The 27,084-nt window shown below is 42.5% G+C and overlaps 1 protein-coding gene across 1 annotated transcript in view; it reads left to right on the top strand.

Annotated features, from left to right (window-relative positions):
- LOC128462158 (cytoplasmic dynein 1 intermediate chain 1) overlaps positions 1 to 27,084 on the top strand; it is a 56,688-nt gene that overhangs the window by 6,885 nt on the left and 22,719 nt on the right. Inside the window, exons 8-11 of the mRNA XM_053447458.1 lie at positions 19,484 to 19,579; positions 21,395 to 21,566; positions 22,840 to 22,939; positions 23,420 to 23,545. Of these exons, the coding sequence (XP_053303433.1) occupies positions 19,484 to 19,579; positions 21,395 to 21,566; positions 22,840 to 22,939; positions 23,420 to 23,545 (494 nt within the window). The remainder of the gene's footprint in view (positions 1 to 19,483; positions 19,580 to 21,394; positions 21,567 to 22,839; positions 22,940 to 23,419; positions 23,546 to 27,084) is intronic.

The following is a 27,084-nucleotide window of genomic DNA, read 5'->3' as shown; positions in this document are numbered from 1 at the left end:
CTATTGTGTATAACCAAAGAATCTTCAAATTCACTTTTTTGGAAGAGCTGTCTAATGTTAAAATGTTTATTCTTAGTCATGATTTGCTTGTGAATATATGGAAATCAGGAAGAAAGAAAATATGTGTATGCATGTCCATGTTTGTGGGTAGCTACATGTGTGTTTCGGGCATGTGAGGTTATGTTTGAAAATGTATACGTGCATATTTGTGCCGCTGCAAGTAGGCGTGCACATATGTACTGAGCAGCAGTTACTAAACCTGTGTGGTCACTGGTCAGTGCACTGGATTTGGCACATTGTTGGCGGTTTCCTATTCAAGGGATATAGATTGAGTATTTTTCTATTGGAAGTGAAAGAAAGTGGAGATTTTGAAAAATGGCCACTGCAGCTGTTTCTTTAAACTCAACATGCTGTTGTTGCAAATACAGGTATTCCATTCAGAAATTTCATTGTCATGTGAAGGATTGCACAAACAAATACTACTCGACCTACACTCTACACTGACTATATATATATATATATATAGTTATATTGTATAAATACACACTCGCATATATAAACACATGCACTCACATACACACACACACTTCTGGTTGCCAAGACAGCTGGAAGCCATGTGACTCCAAAGGGGTTGTACTTCCTGCTTCCTGTCATTATAATAGATGGTCTGGTGTGGATTCCACCGCCCTCCTCCACCGGCAACCATCACACACACACACACACACACACACACACACACACACACACACACACACACACACACACACGTCTCTCCTGATCATCATCCAAACGGTCCGCCTCAACTCCCCCCATTTCCTTGACAGACCCAGGAATAGATCATTTATTCAACAAGTGCACAGGCACTGACTCACATGCATATGTGCTGGGAGACATACACACATGTGTCTAACACATATACACAAACTGACTCCGGTCCTTCGGCCAAGTTTAAATGTACACACAAGGACTACTGTTGTCAGATGCTGTCAGTGCACCTACACAGGGAATCAAAACAATAACCACACACACACACACACACACAAAGAAACAATACACAACTGTTACACACTAAACAAGGCAAATGGTATATAGAGATAAAGACCAGAAATGAAACTGCCAAGCAAATAAACAGATGGCAGTGAATATATCCAGGTCAAGTAGTCTGTGTAAGCACACAAACAAGTAAACACACTGTGACTGGTGAATGCCTGCAGCAAAGCAAGGTCCATTTATTCGGATTTCAGCCCCCAACAGCATGTTCAGGAGGTCTCTCTCTCTCCCTCTCTTTCTCTCTTTCTCTCTCTACGTGTGTGTGTGTGTGTGTGTGTGTGTGTGTGTGTGTGTGTGTGTGTGTGTGTGTGTGTGTGTGAGTGTGAGTGTGAGTGTGTGTGTGTGGGAATGAGAACATCTGGGAGCCAGAGCGGAGCTGCGGTGGTCTACAGGGAGGTGACCTTGGCCTTAGGAGACCCTCCCAGTGCAGAATGCCACAAAGCTTGTGTGTCTGGAGAGAGAAGAAAGAAGGCTGCTGGTGTAGCACCTGCCTGCACTTCTGGTTGTGTTTGTTCAGGCCAGTTCCTGTTGCTGATCACTGAACCCTACATGCGCACAACAACACAATATCTCATGCTCAGGTTGCAGCTAAGGGTTGCGTGTGTAATTAGTCAGGCTTTGACTCGAAATCTCAATTGAATCTTGAAGTTTGAACAGCTAAGTATTAGGTTTTTTATTTATAACTGGAAGTGAATGTGAAACGCCAAACCTAAAGTGGAGTCATGATGAGTTGTGAAATGGTCCAATGAAATGAAATGATTTCAGCCCAACAGTAAGGTTGGACACCTGGGTAACCGCAGAAGTAAAATGAAGTGTGTTTGAGCGTTAAAAGCAGGAATGTGGTCAGTGCATACGTGTGTGTGTGTGTGTGTGTGTGTGTGTGTGTGTGTGTGTGCTTATCTTCATCTCTGTAGCCCCCCCAAAAGTGAGATAAAACATTTAAATGCTACCCGGTGGCTGGCTACGGTATAGGTCACGAACCCTGCCTCCTCCTTGTTACTGGATGGGACATGGACCAATAAACACACCAAAAAAAGTATTACTCATTTTAGGGGATTCCTATGACACTGCTGTTTTACCAAGTGTTCAGTTTTCTGGTTAGTTTGGATTTATTAAGTTATGTAAAGGTATGAAAACAGGATGAAACTTCATGATTCACAGCAGAACCATTTATTTTTTATTAATGATTTATTTGTGAAGATATTTAGCTTTTTCCTCTTAAACTTCCTTTTTATAATTCGTTTCTCCTCTGCTTCATCACTCTTTCTCTGTCCTAAAGGTTAAAAACGGACCAAACTGTTCTGCCTAGCTCGCAATTAATGCTACCTCCGTGTCATCTAGAAACATATATTCAACAGAGAGAGAGGAAAGAGTGGGATGAAAAGGGGGAGAAACCCAGCTGGCTTCATGGGAGGACTGGACGGAACAGTCAATCTGTTGACTTAATGATGGTGGTGTGTCCCAGGGGTTTTGTAAAGCTCTATGGAGAGACCTCTTGTTGTTTGAGTGTGTGTGTGTGTGTGTGTGTGTGTGTGTGTGTGTGTGTGTGTGTGTGTGTGTTTTTTTAGGGATAACTTCATCAGTGACACTGAATATTTCTCAGACAGCAGATTGATGCTGACCTCTGCCCTGTAGATACCCGATCCAAGGGGAAGGGTGTGGACAGAAATTTGGAAATTACTTTTAGGTTCAGGTCGGGTTTGGTCACGTTGGCTAGGCGATCTGCCTGTAATCAGTGAAAACATCAGGTTTGGGTTCTCTCGGGTTTGGACAGAAAATGTTTCCCGAGCCCTCCTACTGCCCTGTCAGACTGAAAGTGTGGTCATCATAAAAAGGTGTCTAGCCAAATTATGTTTTTTAATTTTGCAGATGTTTACTACGACTTGGATCTTTGTTATCTCCATCAATTGCTATTAAGCCTTAGATTCATGAGATGATCCCTATTGTGAGAGTTACATAATGCAATGTGGGAGAAATGTGGGAGACTCACATCAAAACTGTCATATTGTCAGTGTGAAAGGAAGAGTAAGTGCCGTGTCATCATAATCACATTAAATAATTAATGTATGACTCAGCGGTTCTCTCGTGGCTCCTTCTCCTAGTGAACTTCTGACCTCCCCAGTTCTCATGTCTGTCCTTATGCCAAGGGTGGCCGACTGTGTGTGTTTGTGTGTTTGTGTGTGCAACAGTAAGGTCGGTGTGTGTCTGCTTGTGTGCATCTTCATTGAATGTAGCTTTATCAAAGTGCATTGGTTTTGTGTCTTTGTGAACACGGTGTTTGTCCTTGTACATACAGTGCCTTGCATAAGTATTCACCCCCTTTGGACTTTTCTAAATTTTGTCATGGTATAACCACAGATTAAAATTTATTTCATCGTGAGTTTATGTAATGGACCAACACAAAATAGTGCATCATTTGGAAGTGGGGGGAAATATTACATGGATTTCACAATTATTTACAAATAAAAATCTGAAAAGTGTTGAGTGCATATGTATTCACCCCCTTTACTGTGAAACCCCTAACAAAGATCTGGTGCGACCAATTGCATTCACAAGTCACATTTGCAAGTCACATAATTAGTAAATAGGGTCCACCTGTCTGCAATTTAATCTCAGTATAAATACACCTGTTCTGTGACGGACTCAGAGTTTGTTGGAGATCATTACTGAACAAACAGCATCATGAAGACCAAGGAGCTCACCAAACAGGTCAGGGATAAAGTTGTGGAGAAATATGAAGCAGGGTTAGGTTATAAAAAAATATCCAGAGCTTTGAACATCTCTCTGAGCACCATAAAATCCATCATAAGAAAATGGAAAGAATATTGCACAACCGCAAACCTACCAAGAGGAGGCCGTCCACCCAAACTGAAGAGTCGGACAAGGAGAAAATTAATCAGAGAAGCAACCAGGAGGCCCATGGCTACTCTGGAGGAGTTGCAGAGATCCACAGCTGAGGTGGGAGAATCTGTCCACAGGACAACTATTAGTCGTCTACTCCACAAATCTGGCCTTTATGGAAGAGTGGCAAGAAGAAAGCCATTGTTGAAAGGGATCCATAAAAAATCCCGTTTGGAGTTTGCCAGAAGCCATGTGGGAGACACAGCAAACATGTGGAAGAAGGTGCTCTGGTCAGATGAGACCAAAATTGAACTTTTTGGCCTCAATGCAAAACGCTATGTGTGGCGAAAACCCAACACTGCCCATCACCCTGAGCACACCATCCCAACAGTGAAACATGGTGGTGGTAGCATCATGCTGTGGGGATGCTTCTCTTCAGCAGGTACAGGGAAACTGGTCAGAATAGAGGGAAAGATGGATGGAGCCAAATACAGGGAAATCCTTGAAGAAAATCTGATGCAGTCTGCAAAAGACTTGAGACCGGGGCGGAGGTTCATCTTCCAGCAGGACAATGAGCCTAAACATACAGCCAGAGCTACAAAGGAATGGTTTGGATTAAAGAATGTTAATGTCTTAAAATGGCCCAGTCAAAGCCCAGACCTCAATCCAATAGAGAATCTATGGCAAGACTTGAAGATTGCGGTTCACAGACGGTCTCCATCCAATCTGACTGAGCTTCATCTTTTTTGCCAAGAAGAATGGACAAACCTTTCCATCTCTAGATGTGCAAAGCTGGTAGAGACATACCCCAAAAGACTTGCAGCTGTAATTGCAGCGAAAGGGGGTTCTACCAAGTATTGACACAGGGGGGTGAATACTTATGCACCCAACAGATGTCAACTTTTTTGTTCTCATTATTGTTTGTGTCACAGTAAAATTTATTTTGCACCTCCAAAGTACTATGCATGTTTTGTTTATCAAACGGGAAAAAGTTTATTTAAGTCTATTTGAATTCCAGTTAGTAACAGTACATAATGGGAAAAAGTCCAAGGGGGGTGAATACTTATGCAAGGCACTGTATTTGTTTGTGTTTTAAAGATTCCATGCAGTGTGTGTGTGTGTGTGTGTGTGACTCTCATTTAAGCTAGTTAATGATACTGCTTTTCATTTCCGTGACTAATTTGCGTCCCTATAATCGCAATGTGTAGCTGCCTATGCATGTTCTCTTCCCATTGGCTGTTTACTGATCTGTCTGCCCTGAGTGTCCATTGTGTGAGGCAATCAGATTAAGGCCCAGTCACGGTCGGCTCCAGCTATTTACTGCTACCCTAATGGGTATGAATGGACATGCTTGTCGTGAGGGACGGACGCTGTGTCTGCGAACGTAGCAGGGATATAAAGTAAGCTCTAATGTGGTGTGTGATAGTAACCTAACCCACTGAGGTCAAACAAAGTGTGTGTCTAGTGGTCAGTGTTTCATGCGTCTATCTTGTGTTTTACTGGGCTGACATGAACTCGAGAAAGAGAAGTGGCTCTTATTTCAAACTGAATATTTGTTTTTCATCCAAAACAGATTTTAATCCAAATAAAGTCAGTTGATAGTTTTAGTTTTAGCTTTAATCTGTAAAGTAATGGTCCTTATATTTCTAAAACAAGTATTTGTAAATGCAGCTAAGGTTAAGTTCTGCATTGTTGCAGTGTGGCTAAAACAACAATGGATTTAAACAACAAGAAAAGACCTGATGACGTCCAACTTCTTCGTATGCCAGCATTATCCAATGCTTTACATACTGGACACACTGGGCTCTGGGAGTTTTGGAGTAGTGCAACAGTGCTTAAAAATTGACACTAAGGAGATTGTGGCTCTGAAGATTGTCTTGAAAGTAGATGGCCAAAAGGAACTGGATATTCTGGAAGCACTCCGGGAGATCGGTCAAGACAAGAACAACTTCGTCAAGTTCAACGGGCATCACACACACTGTGACAAAGTTCTTCTGGAATTTGAAAAGCTGGATAAGACTTTGTTTGATTGGATTGGAATGTCCGGGGGCAAGGGGTGGCCTCTGTCTGAGATTCAAGCCATCACAAAGCAGCTGTTGGTGTCTCTGACTGCCCTGAAGAGCCTAAATCTGGTACATGCAGACATCAAGCCAAACAACATAATGTTGGTGGATCAACAGCGACAGCCCTTAAAGGTGAAGCTGATTGATTTTGGCCTGGCTACTCGGGTCTCCGAATTGGAAACTGGACATAATTTCCAGATTATTGGTTTCAGGGCCCCTGAAGTCATGCTGGGACTTCCTCTGAATGAGGCCATGGATATGTGGGCTTTTGGCTGCATTGTGGCCTACCTGTACCTCGGCACATGTTTGTACAAACTAGGGACTTGCAAATATCAGGCCATGAAGAACTTGGTACAGATAAATGGTCAGCCCAACGACAATCTGCTGAATTCTGGAAGGTACACCAATGTGTTTTTTACAAAGACAAAATATATCAAAAAACAATTGTGGAGCCTGAAGGAACATTGCTGCTGCAAGGAGTGTGCAGTACCAGGAAGGAAACACACAAAGTCCTCGCAGAGCAGCAAGGGGAGCCCAGCATCCTCTACGATTCAGAAGCCCGGGCAGTTTGCCAGTCTTGATGACATTGTGGTGACTCGCCCAGGTGCGGCTGAAAATGAGGACACGCAGGCCTTTTGAAGCCTCCTGAAACAGATGTTGCATCTCGATGCAAAAAAAAGAATCGACCCCAGCGAAGCTCTGCGACATCCTTTCTTGATCATGAAGCACTTTCTTAGTGAGTGTGTCTCCAATCCTGACATGCCATCGGCCCCTGGGAGAAGACGAGTTTGCCGATTGGCAGGATGCAATAGACAGGGCAATAAAACTTGTGTAGTAGGGGTGAAAGAAAGATACGACTCATCTCCCAAAACAAGTAAAGCTGAGGCATCACCTGAAAGGGCAAGAGGTGGTCGTGGAGAGAAAATCTCTTGCACTAAAAAACTAACCAAAGGTGATGCTGAAATTAGCCCCCCAAAGAAGATTATGAAGAACTTTCCCAGTGAGTGTGTCTCCAATCCCGACATGCCATCGGCCCCTAGGAGAGGACGAGTTCGCCCATCGGCAGGATGCAACTCAAAGGGCAATAAAACTTGTGTAGTAGGGGTGAAAGAAAGATATGACTCATCTCCCAACACAAGTAAGGCTGAGGCATCACCTGAAAGGGCAAGAGGTGGTCGTGGAGAGAAAATCTCTTGCACTAAAAAAAGAACAAAAGGTGATGCTGAAATTAGCCCCCGAAGGAAGATTATGAAGAAGGCTCCCAGTGAGTGTGTCTCCAGTCCCGACATGCCATCGGCCCCTAGGAGAGGACGAGTTCGCCCAAAGAAGATTATGAAGAAAGTTCTCAAATTTTTTAAAGGCCTGCTACCTTGTTGCAATGTGGATGTGGCTGATTAGACTCATGTCTGACCTTGAGGATGTGAAGAATAAAAAATATAAAAATGAACACAGAGCTGAGTCAACAGATACTGGATAAATTGATTCCCAATGATCACGATAATCAATGCCAACATTTTCATATCTCGGTAGATCCCAAGTGAAACATTTCAGAATTTTATTTCAGTGACAGAATTGTTTCCGATGTTTTGAAATTTGTCATCATGTCACCATCTTTCAGTGAGTTTCTCACTCATGGAGCAATCAAACTTTTTACTAATATATTACAGGTATCCCTATACTCTCAAGATGAAGTACAGAAATCCACACAATTTTATCTTGATAACCGCATATTTCTTTTTTACAGTAGCATTAGTTAGAACACTACAGACAGCTTTAGTTTGTCACGTTACATCATGAGTGAAGTGAGGTCACCTGGCAGGTACTGTAGGTACTGGAGCGTATTTAAAATGGGCCTGAATGGAGCCATCCCTGCCTGGCACTGACTGGAACACTACTCTACACTCTCAATTAATTTAACTTGAGAATATTGTTATTAGTTATTGGTGATATATCAGCAGGAACAGGTTGAGGGGGTGAGGAGACAGACAGAAATGAAGGCAGTAAACACAGCGTAGTTTGGGAGCGTAATACAGCAGTACAGTTTAGATGTCCAACTCAATTCTCGTCAAATCCTACAGAAGAACTAGAGCCAAGTTGCACACACTTTTCATGGGGGAGCAGGGGGTGACATGTCACATAGTTTCCTTAAAGTGTGGACAACCTTTCTGTCTCCCTCCCTGTTACTGTTACTGTGGACCAGCCAGTCCGACTTGGCCATGTACAGAGTCAGTGTCAGTGCTCGAACAAACCCACCCTCACTTTACTGATCTCAATCTGAAGATAACTATCTGTGCGTGCGTGTGTGTGTGCGTGTGTGCGTGCGCCCACTTGAGATGTTGGCAAGATCAGGACAGGTCAAGGGGATTGTGGCCATTTTGTGCGTGTTCTTGTGCACGTCCACATGTGTGCAGGTTGGCATGGGTGTAGTAAATTGGTTTTCGCTCTGTGGAGCCTTGACAGAGCCATAATAGGCCTCAGTGGAAAGGTAGCAAAATAAATGGAGAGAAGCAAAGGAGAAGGAGAGAAAGTAAAGAGGTGAGGAACCTTCGGAAAAAAACAGAGGAATGAAGGAGAAAGAGGAGAGACGGCCCACCGATGATCCAGCAGTTTTGATATTGCCGCGGTAATTGCTCACAGTGAACCACAAGTAGGCTTTCACAAATACAACTTTGTGTGTGTTTGTGTACAAATTGATGCTGCAACTTTGGAAAAACCCCTTTGTGAGGGTTAAAAGTTCACAGGGTCAAGAGTGTGCGGGTAAATTCTCTCTGCGTCCACATGCAAAGCTATTTGCATAACTCTATCTCTCTCTCCCTATCCCCCTGTAGTATTTTCCGACTCATTAGTTTTCAAGGTCTGCACACTCTGAGTATATAGTTGGTCAGTAATTCACTTAAGTATATTTACTGCAATAAGAGGCTTTCTTTTGGACTTGTGGTGGACTGGTAATGGCCTCTAATTGCAAGAGAAAACCCATTTCCAAGCACTAATCTGAAAAAGACACACAGTCTTTCAAATGCACACACACATACACACATAAGCAAACAAATTCATAAATGTAAACGCAGGAGTGCAGAATAACATACATGGGAATAAACAAGCATGCGCGCATCCTCAGAAATATGTGAACCTGCAAACGTGGTCACGCACACATTGACACACGCACGCACAACCACCTGAACTTTACACAATCCCATAATGGAGCAGTTAAGAAACAAAGCTGCAAATTTGTGAAATGATCCTGACCATTGGCAGCACATTGGTCCAATTAGAGTGTTTACTTTGGTGTTTTTTCCCCCATTTAAATATTAAATGTGATTCAGCAGGTCACTTGTACAAAAATGTCCTTTTAGATTTAATCCACTCGAAGTAGATTTAAAATTGGCACCAAAAATATTGCAATCCTTTCATGTCTGAAATTCATCTCTGCTTGAGTTTAATGGGTTTAAAGCGGGAGGTTATTGAATGTTTGGTGTCACACATATGAGTTTGTCTAATGTTCGGCATAACAGAGGAACACGTTTCGACCTAATTTTGTATTTATATCTAGAGTTAATTTATCTCAGGTGCTATCAGAATAATTAGAAAAATTAGATTTTGCGAATTCATGTGAACGCCATTTTTCGGATGTCTTTGTTATTATGCAAAAATTGTAAAGAGTTGTCGAGGTGTTGTTTTAATGCTCTGAAATCATATATACAAAACGTTTTGTTTACAGCCTCCATGTAAACAAAGTGTTTGGGACCTTCCGAGGAGCTTATGAGATGTCGAGAAAAAGACACATTGACATCGTGACATTCAACCGTATGGTCTGCTCTGCTCAGCACAGTCCCTATAAAACTATATATATATTTATTATATTCTTTGAAATTTCGTTAAAGCAACAAAACCCTAAATACACTAAATTCAAGCTACATTTGCAATTTTTTGCTATTGTTTTTTTCCCCAAAATATTATATTATGTTAAGATTTCTCAATATATACACACATCAACCATACACCAGAAATAAAACACATACACCAAATATTCAACACATACATTTACTCCACAAATCAAGCAAATAAGCCTAAACGTCAGAATGTTCATAAACTCTCAACTTAAATAGAATTTGTTGAATATAAATAAACAGATATATACTCTTATTCTAAGCATGTATTTTCCAACATTCTCAGAAACACTTTTTTTCTTATTGTTATTCATGACATATCTGTGTAATGTGAGGCTTGCTTACGGTTAGACCTGAATGTAGCTGATATGTTTTGTCTCCTACTCGAGAGTTTAGAGAAGGAAAGAATTACAGTGTGGGTCTGTGCCTCACAACAGACACTCACTACTCCTGAAGCCGAGGTCCTTTAAGTTCTCTCTGCCAATTTACCCCGTGTCCGTCTGTTTTGGGCATTTTCTACAATCCGCTGAAGCAACGAGGCATTCATATAAAACAGTGAATGTAACACACTCCCGGGCTGCATGAAACCGACATGACTGAGGGGTTTTGCGGGCAGAGTCTTCAAGGTCCTGAAGGGAGGAATGTGGTTGCATGAGTGTGTGTTTCTCATGGCGAGGTACTTATACGTTGCTGTATGTGTCTGTGTATGTGCATATATATATATACGATGTGTGCGTAGCCACATATGGAAGTGCTTGCCTCGAACATTGTTGTTGTTCCAGCCAGGAGGGTACCGAAGGTGTGTGTCTGTGTGTGTGTGTGTGTGTGTGTGTGTGTGTGCGTGTGTGTGTGCGTTGTTAGAGGCTCAATCCATGTAGAGAATAACCGTAGTGAGTGTACCTAGAAGACCTTGAACAAAATGTACTCAGTTGTTTAGCTCTAAATTCCTATGTTGAAAGCAGATATAAGAATTATCTTTTAATGTTTCTAGCGACTTTTGGGTCCATCGATACTGTGTCACACATTCTATACAAACATGTTACACACACTTTCCTCTGCTTCATGTGAGATTTAGGCTTTGCCATTAGGTTCTCCCTTCATCTGTTCCCTGCAGACACACATAATCGGCCAGCGCTTATCACTTTCTCGCTTCATAAAACGTCTCAGAGTTCAGTTTCACCGTCATCAAACTCTAAAGGGCGCAGCCCTCTCTCCTGTTTCACTCCCCAAAATTGATGCAGCGTCCCAAGCCGTTTCAGTCAAAAAACGGCCATGGCAGCCGAAGCCCAGAGAAGTTCTTGATATTAGAGGAAAATAATGTCTTTCGCAGTGCGTAAGGTATTCCAAATGAGTCACAGATGATTGCAATTTTCCCCTAAGACCACCGTATAATAAGGTACATGAGCCCTTTCTTCATCTCCCTCCCCCTGGCTTTCTTTCTCTCTTTGGCAAAATGACCATCATCCAGAGTAACATTTGCCAACTGATGAGTGCTCGAGATGAGTAGGAATACAGTTTCACGTGTTGCTTTCTTTCTTTTTAACTCCATCGACTGTTTTCTTTCTTTTTTTCTCCTCCTCTCCCTTGTGTTTTGTTGAACTTGACTTTTTGACATGTGCGCCCAACCCTCTCCCCCCTCGTTGCATTTTTTACGTGTGTGTAAAACAACAGTGGGGCATGAACCTTTCCCTGGGTGGTCTCCCTTGTACTCCGAGATCCTTTCGACTCTCCAGGGGTTTTCATTTGAGAGGGTAGCGGTTCACTGCCACAGTTAGCCTGCAGCTCATAGCCCTGCTTCACTTCAGCTGTTTCGGTCTGATGGCTATTAACCATTTCAATGCTAGCGTGTGTATTTTTACCTACAGTTTAACAATGATACCCTGAGAAATTGTTTTTTTTTAAATACAAACATTTTATTCACAGAATCACTTACTTTATTTGCCAAGTGAAAGTAAATATTTAATCTTCTAACAAGGCAATTTGTCTTTTAGTCATAGCGGAAACTCACCACGCTTCAAAATCAACTCACTCTGTTCAAGTTGCAACTGATTCCGACCTATTTCGACGTCATTGTCAGTTTAAAGCTTGACAGTTGATTGAAGGGAAATTTGATCATTATGCTGGTTTTCTGCTTCACAGCAGTGTTGTCTGCTATTCTGCAACTCTCCAGCAGGGAGCACTCTTAGCACATATACTTGATTATATACTTTATGGCTCTCTCAATCTTAGAATGAGGGGGTGACTGATTTGCTATAGAAATAAGTTTAAAATGAAATACCATTGCATTCATAATTTTTCCAAATAATTTCAAACTTATGCACAAACATTTCTCATAAGAAGTCTTAATTTGATTGACAACATTTCACAGGATTTAAAACAAGTCTTTTCTTTCACTAATTGAGTTCCTTTTCCTGAGAATATGCTGTTGTTTATTTATTGGATGTGTTGCTGAGGTGCTTTGGAAGCAGTTGTATATATTAGAAGTATTCAACACCCAAGCATCAACGTCTAACAGGCCAATAAAAGCTGTATGTCCCATGTGTCCGTGTGTCCCTCGTTAAAACAAAATGAAACACCATCGTCATCCAAGTGGCAAACACAAACCACCAATCGCCATGCGAGCCACACACACAGATGAGAACATTGTTGTTTCTGAGTGACACAAATTCCTGCTCAGATGATGCGTAGAAAAAGCGAGTTGATGCTGTATAAGAATTTTTTGATTTCATGTAAGACTTTCTTTCTGTCGGTCCGTCTCTCTTCTCTCTCTCTCTCTCTCTCTGACTGGGTATTTGACAGTTTGGAAAGTTGAAGTCATGGTTTTTAATCAGGGCCTTGCGGCCAGGCCCAGCGCGGCGTGGCATGGCATGATGGCTCACTTTAAAGATGTGGGTGTGGGTCGGGGCCAAGCCTGGGTGGCACGGCTCGAGGAGAGGGGGGTGGGTGAGTGAGAAGGAGACTGAAGGAGAGAGAGATAGGGGCAGTGAATCTGCTCTCACTGCACCCACAGAACAGAGCGAGGCTTGCCGCACCCCCCCCAAAGGCCTGAATGGGCTGCATTAATGACAGCTGATTATGTGTGGGCATGCGTCTGCACAAGACGTGGACCCGGCTGTGCACAAACACACACACTGTTTGATCAGTGTGGTGAAGAGATGAATTAATCTTAAATCATCCTGCGGTTTTTAACCTCACCGCTTACACATCAGGTCTCGCTGCTAATGTGTGTGTATACTTTTACCCCTACTGTGGCAATCATGACTTGATGAACCACGCTGAATTTTAAATGTTATTTTCCTATTAAACCTAATAAAAAAAGGAATAAAATTAACAAACTGAAGTTAAAGTAGAACTTGGTGATGTGGCCAAAAATGTTGATCACTCGATATCGATAGTTATTATGTTAAATTAAAAAAGTTTATTTGTTGCAAGTTATACGTGTGATTTCAGACACAAATGACCTTTTCTTGAGTCAAAACATTCAAAACAATGATATGTGTTATGCCTCTCACCGTGCTGGTGCAATGCATAATTAATTTGTGTTATTGTCATGAAGAAAATGATATTGTGTTAATTTGATCTTTTATCATTCAACCTTAAATAACAGGTTTATGAGGATTATTTGTGCAAGACATTTTAAGAATTTTCTCTTTGCTCTTTAAACTAAATAAATTATAAAACACTCTATGGGTCAAAATACATTATTTTACAAGCAATTGAAGCTTTCTGAGAAAGTCTGTTCAACTTTAGAGCAAAGCTTCGTCTAACCCATCAATTTGCTTTCCAGTCTGACTCACAGATTGTCTGTGTCCCTCTGTGTTTAGAAAGATTTTAAGTTTTAATTGAGACATCAATATTAACACAGACTATAGAGACCTGTGTAAATTAGTCAGGGCAGTTCACTAGGACACTTGTCAGTAGGTAGAAGGCATGCCTAAAGTATGACTGTCTTAACCATCAAAATAATGATGAATGAAGTGAGGCGTTTATTTTATTCCCTGGGTTTTTACTCTAAATGACCTGGGAGTTTGTTCCAGATGTGTGAAAGCACGATTTTTCGGCCTTAATGAACAAGGATTGTGAAGATTTATGCTTTGTATGTGCAGCGATCTTCTGTTTAGAGATGACAGCATTTTTTGTGTTGATGAGCACTGATGTTTGTCTGCCAAAAATAACGCCCGGTGTGACGAGAAATTTCCTTCAGGCCGATCAGATCAGATTTGATTTATTTTAAGATTGTGTCATTTTATTTCTGACCAACATCATTTATCAGTCATGTAAAATCGCTGTGCTTCTATCATTTTCCTTTTTTTCGTTGGTAATTGGATAACAAGGATAACATTACTGGAGGTGGGAAGAATAAAAGTGAGAGAATTTCCCTGATGCCCCAGGTCATTTGTAACATATGCAGAGGTGAAGTGAACGTAGTGGGAGTATGTGTGTTGTGTCTTTCTGTGACAAAAAGAGTTGGGTTTGTGTGTGTGTGTGTGTGTGTGTGTGTGTGAGTGTGTGTTTGTGTGTGTCGTGCCAGGCCCACATTAGAGGAGCCTTTCAAGTCTTGTCGATCTCCTCCTACTCCTCTGCATAGTGCTTGTGTTGTGGTCTGCTCAACAGTCATCCTCCCAGAACCCCTGCGAACTCTGTCTAAGTGTGTGTGTGTGTGTGTGTGTGTGTGTGTGTGTGTGTGTGTGTGTGTGTGTGTGTATGTGCGTGTGTTTTTGTGTGCCCATATATGATATTGTAGGGTTATTCCCAGTGCGTGGGATCCCCCAATATCCTGCCGGATCTCTCTGTTGTGTCCCACTCACTTCTTTTTTCGACGCTTCCCCTCTCTCTTATCAATGTCTCTCTGTCTTTGTGATTAATATCATAGAAATCTATACAAGATTATGAGCACTGTCAACTCTGATTGGCTGTGACTCAGTTGAGCAGTCACCTCCACACCGATATGATAAATCTGCAGCTCCGCTCCTGTGATGCAGTCGATGACAAACCTGGTCTCATCCCTTCGTCTACACACACACACCCTCCGCTCTTTGATAACCGCGCCAACCCCTGTGCAACACATTTCAGCACACTCGCACTCACTGTGGGTTGCGTTCAGAATGAAAGGTTAGCAAACTGCTTTGATCTTTAACAAACAGAGCACATGGTAACGCATTATTGTCGTGACACATTGTCCTTTAGGCAAAGGGAAGCAGAAGATAGTGTACGTCTTTTATATGCTGTCAGTGTCTTTCAAACTCTTTCCTCCACATGCTCGATAGTAGCTGCCCACTGTGAAATAATACACGATAATGAAAGTCTCAGCAGTGCATCAGTCTTCATTAAATCTGTTTTTCTTTATTTCAGAAACACATCAGCACATTACTCTCACCTGAACTCTTTCACTCAACTCGTGGTCCATAAGGGAAACAACCATGATCCTACTGGCCCAGAAAACATGATTATAAAGTATTAATAAGCTTCAATACAGTCGACAGTTGCATTGTAATAACAAGACAACTCCTTGTCTGTGAGAAGTTAAGAGTGATGGGCAGGTGCAGATAAAGGTTTCAGAGAATCAGGTCAACGTTAAAGCATGTATAAGATGACTGATTCTGTTTAATGTTTGAATTATAAGGAATAAGTAATGATATATAAGTCAATCTACAGAACGATCACACATATCTTAGTATGACATAGTTTCACTGTTGTACAGTATACTTTTCATTCCATGAAGCAATCAACTTGGTATTTGATACAATTAACTATATGATCTGTTATGCATATTAATTCATAAAATTTAAGCTAAATTAATTGACTAGAAAATCTGGCTAACTAAGCAATTATATCACTTAATCATTCATGAACATTTTACACCAAAGATGACTCACTGGCTCCATTTTCAATAATGTAAAAATCCCTGCAAAACTGTAAGAATCCTTAATTACTCATTTTGCTAATTTTCAATTATGGGGTGCATGGAGTCATTCATTTTGATATACAACTATAATTTATATTACAATTTCGATAGGGCCTCACTGTCTGTCAGTGCCTGTCAGTGCTCGGGCCCTAATAAAACAATTCATATATAAACAGAAATTTATATCTATTCAGTATTTACCTGCTCAGGTTTGTTTCTCCTTATTCCAATTCCTCCATGTAGGTCATCTCACAGCCGATCTGACACCGCTTCTCCTGTGAAGCACTTCAGCTTCCTTTGGCCTGGGCTGGTCATGGAAAGGAACTGTCTGAACAACTGGGAAACCCGATTGCGAGACTTCATTAAGATGGGAGAGGGTGGTCGATTGCTGAACATGAGCTGAAGCACATTTCCAGCGGTGGTTAACAACCGTTCTGCCAGTAACAGAAGTATGGTCTTAATTGCACTAAAAATGGACTCAAGTGCTTCTGACTCATTGACTGATCAAGCATTGTGAAGGACATTGCATCAAGTCAAGCTCTACACTCTGTATCCAGGAGGAAAACCAATTTTAAAATCACACAAATACAATATTTAACTCTTTGCAGGGGAGCATGAAAAGATGCCTGATGAATATTTGCAGCACTTTCTTTGGAAATGAAACCAGAATAAAAGTGTTTTAATCAGATGGTGTTTGACAAGGACCCGATCAGGACCACCACTGTGACTGCACTGTGCCGACTGACTAACATGGAGTCGGTGAAAAACATGTAGTGGAGGTGACATTTACGACAAAATGACGGAAAGCTTGTAGACTCAAATACTACATGAAAAGAAGACTCCTAGTCTCATGATACAATACAGAATGAACTGGCGACTCATCAATGTAAGAAACGTGGTCAGTTACAACAACAGTGGGTTAATGACAACAGGCGCATTTCAAAGAAAGTTGCGACCAGCGTTACCACAAGTCGAGAAAACATACGACTTAGAAAGGACATTGCACTACTAACTATTTAGTAGTGCACTACTAACTATAAACAGTGACATTTAGACATTTATGTGGATATGCCTCAGATTGTGTTTTTACATTTACACACACCTTTACACCTCGGTGTGTGTGTGTGTTTGTACCTCCACACTGTGAGTGTGTGTCTGCATACCTGCCAGGATGTGCTGAATTGACCAGGCCTGGTCAGCGTGAGGAAGCAGCCAGGGGAAGATTGAGGCAGCCAGATGCGGTGGTCCCGGGGATACCGAGGATATCATTACCTCAGGCGTGTAGCCGGCCAGAACAGCAGCCCCCAAGTCGCGTTTCATCAAGCTGGACCCCCCGTCTGTGGCGAGGGGGAGGAGACCGGTTAACCTGTTGTCCTGCAGCGAGAAGCGGTATTAAGCAGCAGGTGGAAAGAGAAAGCTTCCCGTGGCTGGAATGAGGTGGAAACAGGATAGCGTGCAGTCAGAAAGTGAACCCGCAGACAAGCAGTGACACTCACTCAAACTGTGGAAGATTGTCTCTTTTGAATTCCCTTCCCTGCTTCTTTTGCAGCTCGACAGGGAACCCTGCAGTGCCTCTGTTTGTGTTTGCATGCACGTTTTGCATAAAGTTTTGTTCTCTTACCCATAAGCCCCATTTTTCCAGTATCATTTACCGCAACGTACAGTCGTTTGGGCTTCACTTCGAGCACACACTGAAAAGCATCTCTGAAAAGTTCCATTCAAAGCAGATTGCTGGGATATTTTTGGTGCATGACTGACAGAACAAGTTGATGCATGGCCACTGGCAGCAACATCAGCAGTATCTCCGTACGGGAATTGGACCGTCTCCCCTCAGTGAGGTAACCCATAGGCCATGAATCACGCTGCCTTGCTCCACAGTCCTGTGGTCCCGGGGGCTGACAGTTTGACCGCTCCTCAATGTGGTCTCTCTCTCTCTCCTCTGCTCACGCTCCTCCCATCCTCATCACCACACATTCCAACCACCGGACTGGTCACGTAAGGTCATGAAAGCAGAATCGAAGCCGAATAGAATAGAAGTTGTGTCTAATGCATGTTTGTTAGTGGGACTCCATTTGCTTTTTCACATCTTTGCAGATTAATAACCAGCGTTTGTTGAGGGGAGTAATGACTGATAGATGACAAAAACCTCTGTCAAGGAGATTGTAATTGTTTTTAACACAGGGGGAGAGACAAAGGGCTCCAAAGAAGGGTTTTCCTGTGTTTCTGTCTGCAGCTTGTCTGTTTTGGCAGCTCCGACATGGAGCTCGTCTGGCAGCCGGCCCGTCTGGTCCTCTCCGGTCTCTCGGTGGGTCACTGGTGTTTGGATCACTGCAGTTGGCTGTTAACCACCGACTTGGACCGAGCCCTGCCGCCATGTGTTTGATTTAGCTTAGTCATTTATTATGTACACACAGTAAGAAAATGAAAGTCGTTTATCACAAAAGATTTGCTTGGAAGTGAAAAATAAAAGAAAACACAATGGCAGGGATGAGAGAAGGAAGTACTGGGAAGCCCAAAATGAAGGCAGAAATTATTGCGACGATATTCATAATGAATTCACTGAAGTGTTCAACCAATTATAATCAGATTTGTTGCCTTTAAAGAGCAGCTTAGGCGAGTACAAGTGATAAATGGACAGTTCATCCGGTGCAAGAGAGGCCCTTGAGAGAGTGGTTTTAACAGTGCCCCAGGCCATACTCCAACTGAGTTAAACACACCCTGACGTGTGTGCTTGTGTGTGTGAGAGCGAGACATGACACGTCTGAGGGTGTGATGTAGTCACTTCCTCTTACTGGACTGAGCGACTGTTGTCAGCTTGACCCTGCGCCAGTTAACCCCTCACCACCCCTGGAACTGCGGGTGAGGGCCCCGGTTGTGTGTCTGTGTGTGTGAGAGAAACAGATCTTGTGTGTGTGTGTGTACAGCATGTGTGTTGGCAGACCACAGGTGTCTGGTCACGGTGTCAGGGTGTTAAGAGGTCTTCGGAGAGGCCCCTGACTCTCAGCATCTGTTTCGGAGGGAGGGGAGCGGCAGAAAAGAGGAGGAGAGGTTGGCCAGGGTTACCAACACACACCCTGAGGGGTGTTGGGGGCAGTAGCTGACAAGCAGGTGCCTATGTTGACAATAACCCTTCAGACTTGAACCCCAAGCGCACAGCGCACACACTTCCAATAAATCCTGGAAAGTGGAGTGTAATTGCACGGCCTGATTGGAGGAAATCCAAAGGGAATCCCCCTTTTACACACACATCACTGGATCTCTTTGCTTGGGGTCAAAGGTGAGAGAAATAGGAGAACGCATACAACTCCGACTTTTCCCTCTGACTGTGTGTGTCTGTGTGCGTCTCGTTTGCGTGCATGATGAGTGCAGTCTCCCCACACATGGGGACCATGTGAACACATGCTTCAGCTACAGCATGGAAATGGGCCCCGGCTTGTTTCCTGTGATACCTCTTCTCCCAAGTCAACGTATACTTAATGTACAACTGTAGCAACTGTGATGGAAATTCTGCATTTGTGCTTCATATTGTTTTTGTAAATATGTGTGCGTGTGAGTGGGTGTGTGTGTTGGTAAATGAAACCCATTTGGACTGAATGTTTGTTAGTCAGGTGTACCACTGCATGTCTGGCAATAGTTATTTTGGGGGGGGGGGCACACAGCAGGAGGTCGAGGTAAATTGGAACAGCTGTTGATTAACATGAAAGCTTTCTCTCTGTCGTTTTTTTTCCTACTCACAGTAGAGGAGGAGGAGGAAGATGAGGAGATGATGGAGGCCAAGCCAGGCCCCGAGTCAGAGCAGCCGGATGAAGACGACAACAAAGAAAACAAAGAAGGTACGAGGAAGGACAGATGATGGAAATGTAAATACTGAGGTCAGACCTCTGTCAACCACTTCAGGAATTATGTCCAAGTTTTCTTAAATTCACTAATATTCCCGTCTCATAAACTAACTTGATATATGAGGCAGTTCATGCCTCAGGCACTGCTATTTACTGGATATAATGATTGCTCCACTTCCTCTTGCTTTCCAGAAATGAAGCTAAAATATCCTGGAAATGGAGCCAGGTAGCAGGATCCTCGATAGAAACAATCTTTGAAAAAAATGTTTTTATCATTTACTATATAACTGTTTAGTTTGATCCATGTCCCATCAACTAACATGTAGTACGCTGTTTTTATAACCTGCAGGTGGCAATTGAGACACTTTGGCTTCACTTTATGGTATCATTCATGTTCTCCATCTTTATATATAGTCTATGGTCACTACAGGCATCCCCATTCATCATTCTTAAGTCCTCACTCGTTGCTGTCACGAAACACGGTGACTCGTGTGTCACACCCTCTCCCAGTCAGTGGGTGTATCAGACGGAAGGGTGGGGATATGTTGCGCCGGGGGTTAAGACGGGGCCAGCATATCAGCTCCGTGGCATGTGAGGGTCAGCGCTGATTAAAAACCTGTCACTTGACCACTCCCCCCGACTGCACTTCAAAGTGGAGAGGAAAAGAAAGAGAGTGTGTGTGTGTATGAATATGCGTATGTTGAGGGTTCATGTGGTAAAAAATAAAGACAGAGTTGAGTGATGATAGCTATATTCATATTCAGCCACACAAACACATCCGTGACTCTGTCTGAATCACACAAACACGCACACACACGCACACAGTGATGTATATACACACACATTCACTCATAAACACACAGTCATCCATCTCCTCTCCATCCGGGCCTATTAGAAGGTCTGGCCTATGATCTCTGCCACTCGATTCACTGGGTCTTTTCTGACAACTCGTAAGAAATACAAAGGGATGGGGGGGATCAAAGTCAAGAGGCAGGGCAAAGGTCAAAATATGTGTGTGTCTGTGCATGTTTGTGTGTGTAAAAAAAGAAGGAATTGCATGTGTGCTTGGGGACAGTGACTTCAAAAAGGGGACGGCGTGCTGTGCAGCCATTACGTTCAAAGGGAGGCGGGTCGCTCAGAGGGCTTTGTTTTTCTCTTGTTTATGAAGTTCTTACTGTTGTTTTTTATTAGGAAAGGTGCATTAGGAACTGTTTGTAGTTTATTATGTCCTGGATGTGATTCTGGTTTTGATAGAGATGAAGTGAATGTTAATCTGACATCAGGCACAGAGGTAATACTGTGGGACAGCTCTGCATCTGTGAGCTTGTAAATGATCATATAAGGGTATTTTTCAGTAGGATGTTTAGTCCTTTTAGAGTTAGAGGCAGACGCTAATAGAGTCCAGAGTCTCAGGCACATTTATTAACCTTTAAATGTAGTGGTTAGATTTTTGGGAATGCCTAGAAATGACTTTGTGAAATATATGAAATTTAGGAAACAGAAAAGCTTATTATAAAAAAGAATAACTCAAAATAAAAGAAGCAATCACAGGCATTGCCATTTTTGAATGATTATTGTCATGTGAGAGTGCTTTACATAGGCTCTTCCACAAAAGAGGAAACCTGCTGATATACTGAAATAACAATATGTTGAGCTGAAACAGGTCAGTTGTTAAGTAAATAAATCGAAAATGTATCTTTTTTTAAACTTTTAGATGATGTATACATTTTAAGAATGTTTTCTCTCTGTATCTTATTAATATAAATCCCTCACATGCTCATGTGTACACATCCATCTTCCCTCCATCAGGCTCATTTCCGGTGCTGAGGGAGCTGACAGAGGAAGAGCGGCAGCAGATCCTTCACTCCTCTGAGTTTCAGAGTTTCTTTGACTGCAGCATCCGAGTGATGGAGAGAGCTCTGGCCGAAGACAGCGACATCTTCTTTGACTACAGCGGCCGAGACCCGGAGGACAAAGAGGGGTGAGCGGGGAGGAGGCGGGGAGGGGACAGGAGGAGGGAGGATGTGTTTGGATGTGTAAGCACATTTGAGAGTTTACTTGCACGCTGCGAACTGAGAAAATACACTGAGACTGACTCATGCCCACAGTTTCACATCCAGGGGCCTCGAGGCTCCTTTGTTCTTCAAAATGAATGTCTTCTTGCTGATGTCACACTCTCCGGGGGTTAAAAGCTCCTGTGAACTGACAGCCATCACATCCTGAAGAGCATCGTCCTCTTGCCATCTGAAGGGTCATCTCCATGTTATCCATGTGGCGGTTGAAGTTGCAAGAGTCATAAGTGCAAAGCTGGTTCAGTATCCACAGAAGAAGGCTTTTTTTACCGACTCACTTCAACTTTGACCGCTGCAGCCACAGAGAGGCATCAAGCCTGTGGTCAAATAGAGATTATGTCTAAAACAGGCCATGACCCAGAGCTTAACTTCAGTGCCCTTCTTATTTTTTTCTTCTTTCTTCTTTTCTGGTAACTTCTCTTTTTCTGGGGTGACAGACAAAAACTGTGGTGGTAGCGGTACGACTACTACTGTGACCACTGACACAGAACTCTACATTTTCAAGTTAACAGATATGTTTAAGTTCCACACTAGTGATACAAATCCAGTCAGAAAACTCTCAACTCAGTTCCTCAGGGCAGATTCCACTTTCTGAAACATGCAATTTGTTGTGCTGAAAGAAAAGACATTTTTAAAGAGGTATTTAAGCAAATTAGTAATCCATGTTTATAAAGTTGGGAGACTCACAAGGGACAGATGAAAAAAGAACGGACAAAATCAGAGCAGTAGAAGTCAAAAAGCTACTTCAGCAACAAAAGTATACAGGCTGAGAAGTTCTTGCTGAGTAAACTGAACTCAATGTGTAAAATGTGTGGATTGTCCCTTTAAAATAGGTTTCTAGTTTCAGTGTTATGTTATTAAAAAGTAAAATAATGTCATAGTACGATGTGTTATTCCTTAAGGTTTACTGCTGGATTATCTAAGGGAGCACCGCTAAAGGTCTTGATCCCTGAAATCCATAAAGTGAAACAAGTTGGTCCCGCTTATTAACTGTGTCACGTAGATTAAAGCTGTGATCACAAAAGACCACCACAGACTGAAGAACTTTTTTTTCTAGGCAGATAACTACTTACATACTTTGACAAGTGTCTGATGTACGACGAGAACAAATCTGTTTTCTCCAGGTCTGCTCAAGAAGTAACCTTTGACCCTTTGACCCTTTTCTCTGCTCTCTGCCTCCAGAGACTCTGGTAGTGGCTCCAGTCTCTCTTTCAGTCGACTCTTCTACGATGAACACTGGTCGAAACATCGCGTCGTCACCTGTCTCGACTGGTCCCCTCAGGTAAAGCCTGCATTCTTTTGTGCGTTACTTTGAATCCCAGACTGTAGATAAAGATGGAGGACATGACGGCTCCACTGAGGTGAGGATAGATCATCTCGAACCCCCCCTGGTGGCTTGCTGCAGTGAAGATCCCAGACTCTGCCTCCTCCATGGTAGCAGATGGGGCATGAGTACACATGAAAGTCTGACATTTTTAGTTTTAGGTCAATTTAAACACAATGATGTTTCTGGCTCCAATTTAGTTCAAAAACACAAGATGGCAACACTCATATCCAGGATATTTTGCCTAAACAGTTTTTCTACAATGGGAGGAATTAGACACACGTCGTCCATCTTTGTTTACTGTATACGTGTAACTGTATCACATCGTAAAAGCAGACAATCAAGTTTAAAATCTTTGAAACTGAGAACGGGAGCATCTCTATCATGAACTTGTTTGCATTTATTAACATCCACCTCTTTTTTTTGTCTCTCCCTCAGTATCCAGAGTTGATGGTTGCCTCCTACAACAATAATGAAGATGCTCCTCATGAGCCGGACGGTGTTGCCCTCGTGTGGAACACCAAATTTAAGAAAGCCACACCTGAGTACATCTTTCACTGTCAGGTACTCATGCAACTTCACTCACATTTCACAATTCTGTATAATTTAACGGGAATGGCCTGTTTCTGTGAACAGGAAGTTTGCCATTTCCTTTTTTGTCCCTTTAGATGGGATGAATTGTGAGACTGTAACTGCCACAGAGCTTTAGTACATGGTGAAAGAGGAACAAAGCGTCCAGTAATCTACAGCTCTCCTTCTCTTTGCTGCTCTATAATGGCAGAACCTTTGTGTGTGAAAATAATGGACGACAAAAGCGGAAATCCTCCACATGCATTCATTGACCCTCCTAGATTTGATTATTTCTGATCACTGCCTCTTGGGACAGTGTTAATGGAAGAAACTGAGGTTTTGGTGGGAAACAAACTCATTGACAATTGTGACGCAAATAGCAAGTGACACTTCGAAAACGACAGAAGGAAGGAGGGAGAGAGGAGGAGAGAGAGAGGATTGAAGGACTGGGTGTGAGGGCTCCACGGCTCCCAGGAGACAGGCGAGGCCATATAGAGACGTCTTGGTAGTAAAACGATGTGGCCTACCGCTTCCTAATCCGAGGCTGCCACATGTGTGTGTGTGTGTGTGTGTGTGTGTGTGTGTGTGTGTGTGTGTGTGTGTGTGAGCCCACCCACATTGATGCGGCATCTAATGTCAGAAGTGCTGCTTCCCAAAAAAGCGAACTTCATGCAAACCACCATAGATGTGAAAATACACCTGTAGTCGGATAAATGTCCCAAGCAATCGGATCACTGTGGCAGCGTCAGACCTTCACCCACATACTCGCACATTCAAGCTTCCTTCACACAGAGGAAGTGGATTTCTTCTCTTTTTACTTAGATGCAAAGAGAACCACATATTCCTGCAGACCACACGCTGCGTGCAAATATTTCGATCTAAAGCTCACCATACAAGCACAGCTCCATGATGGATTTTTAAAGGCCTCCATTCTTTCACTGCACCATAATTTACGCTGCTGCTGAAATCCATGTGGTCTTGGGTATATGTTACAGCCATGCATCTTGTAGCTGAAGGATTCAGTAGTTTTTCCATGTGGTTGTCTGACAGAATCTGTGCAGTGAAAATCTGACTTTATTAACAGTGCTGTTTCTGAGGATGCTGATATGTGAACTGTCAGTGTTGAAGCAGCAGATGAAATGCTCATCATTAAAGTGGGGCTTCAATGTGCAGAAGTTAGTGCACACACACTGATGAGAGGATGATGGATGAAATTTAATTTTGTAACAGAATGACGCATCTTCGTTGTAGTGTGTTTTGAAGTCCTGACACACACAAACCACCTCTGTACGAACACAGTCCATTTTGTTCCGAGTGAGTGTTCACTGGAAGGTTGTGCGTCGGATGAATTGATATCAGATGGAGAAACGAAGGAAGAAAGACTGAAAGAAAACAGAAACATTCAAGTGCCCCGCTTTCCCACCCAAACATGTTAGTCAGCGAGTTAGTGCGGCCTGGGAATGTGCCACGGTCTGTTCACGAAGGGAGAAAGAGAAGTAAATGACAGAAAAACAGGAACATAAAAAAGAAAGACGTTGAGAGCCGGCTGTGAAAAGATCAGGGATAAACAGATGAGGATAAGATGTGGATAAGATAATGAGATGTGAAAAGAGAGAGAGGAGGTTGCATGTCATTGGGCATCAGCCCCGCCTCCTCCTGTCGCTGCTGGACTTGGATGAAAGGAACGTAGGAGTGGTTAGATGAGAGGAGAGAGGACTTTCCTTTGCAAACAGAGTTGCGGCTCTCTAGTTATCCGCAGATCAAATGGCTCTTAATGTGCGAGCATGTTCTAACTTTTAAGGTTTTGGAGGACGCTGGGGGGCCTCTTCCTCTACTGTCTATTTTTATTTTCACCGTCCACCTCCCATCCCTATCTACACTAGCTGTAAACATGCAGTACATGCAAGTTGCATCCGCCACCGTGAAACCCACTGGTTTGTTAACTGACATTTTAAAGCTGAATTTGGCATTTTGTCTATCACCGTTTAGTTTTTTTGAAACCAGTAGTAACCATATTTGGAGGAGCGGTGGGTGGGCCTGAACTCGACCTACACCTGTGACTTGCACCCATTGGACAGCACTAGCTGTCAATCAGACCACATCCATGGCCCAATGCTAGAGACTTTACATTAAAAAATGTTGCAGTGTTTCCTGACAGATTACGTTTAAAATACGATAGATTGAATTGTTAATACGTTGTATTTGATTTCTGGAAATCATCTTGTGACCCCCTTTTTGTTTCTCACGACCCCTCAGCTGGTCACTGGTCTATTTGACTCTGATGTACCCATACAGTCTATGGGTACACATATACATACGTTTTCATGGGTTGGGTCGCTAGGCCCCAGGCGACCTTCTTAGTTTATCCAGACTTGCCCACAGGAGCAGCTTTCATCTGGTGGCTAGATAGGTACATGGGTTGACCACTGCATGAGGTTGCGAGAAAGGGAGTACAGATACAGAAGAATGATAGTGCTGGGCCGGTATTGGAGGGTTGGGGTTTGTGGTTGAGGTCTGGTTCAGCGGGGGCTTGATTGTATAAAGCTATGACTTGTAGGAGGCTTCATGTTACAGACGGGGTATTGGTGAGGTCAAGCTTCAGTATTTTCTTGACTGAGTGTTGGTGTGTTGTTGGGTGAATGTGCTCAGCAACTGTCATTGTTCCTTAACTTCACTAGGGTTTTAATGGTCTTGGTCCAACAGGAGACATTTGTCTTGTCGGGATGAGATGATCTTAGTTATTTTCAGTGTAGTTTTAGTTGTTAGAGCAATTTCTGAATTTGTATTTTGACACAGAATAATGCCGATTACCTAGTGTGAGAGAATTGTTGTGTGTTTCCACTAGGCACTAGATAATTATTTCCTAAAGAACAATTAGTCACTTTTCACTTTATCCAAGCATAGTTCTTGACATGGTGGTGGAAAGTAAATTATTTAAAAGCTGGCATTGGTTTTGATTTTTTGGAGGAATGTCAGAGTCACTTTAGGCAAGTGCAGTCTGGGAAGTGTGCTCAAATATTTTTGCCATTCTGCCGTTGTGCTGTTACATTGCATTCTAAAGCAATAATCAGGAAGACAAAACTTGACAAATCTAATTCCCATATAAAATAACAGAAAATAAACAGTTCACAGCTAGGTATTAATTTATATCTTTCCCTTCTATTTAGATCCTATTTATTTTTACTTAATACTTCTCTATCTTCTTTATCAAATTTCTAATTTAACTTCATAATTTTGCTATCTAACAGTGGTTTGCATTTATCCAGTTTAACCTACAGTAAAACTTATTTCAAGTTATAACATATCTTTTGAGGATGTTTTATTATTTGCTGGTTTATGCCATGAAATGAACCATAGAAATACATGGAGATATAGGGGCCCTAACAAATAAACTGTGTCTGATATTAAACAGTATCCAGTGTATGAAGACAGATTTTACAATCCCCTTAAGGGTTAGAGGCAGTTTCATGACCCTCACTGCAGGAGCCATTGATCTGTAATGCAGTGGAGGAAGTGTGTGATCCATCACTGAG

The sequence above is a fragment of the Pleuronectes platessa genome, chromosome 18, assembly GCF_947347685.1.
Source record: "Pleuronectes platessa chromosome 18, fPlePla1.1, whole genome shotgun sequence".
Lineage (NCBI taxonomy): Eukaryota > Metazoa > Chordata > Actinopteri > Pleuronectiformes > Pleuronectidae > Pleuronectes > Pleuronectes platessa.
This window is presented reverse-complemented; position numbering and strand designations above follow the sequence as displayed.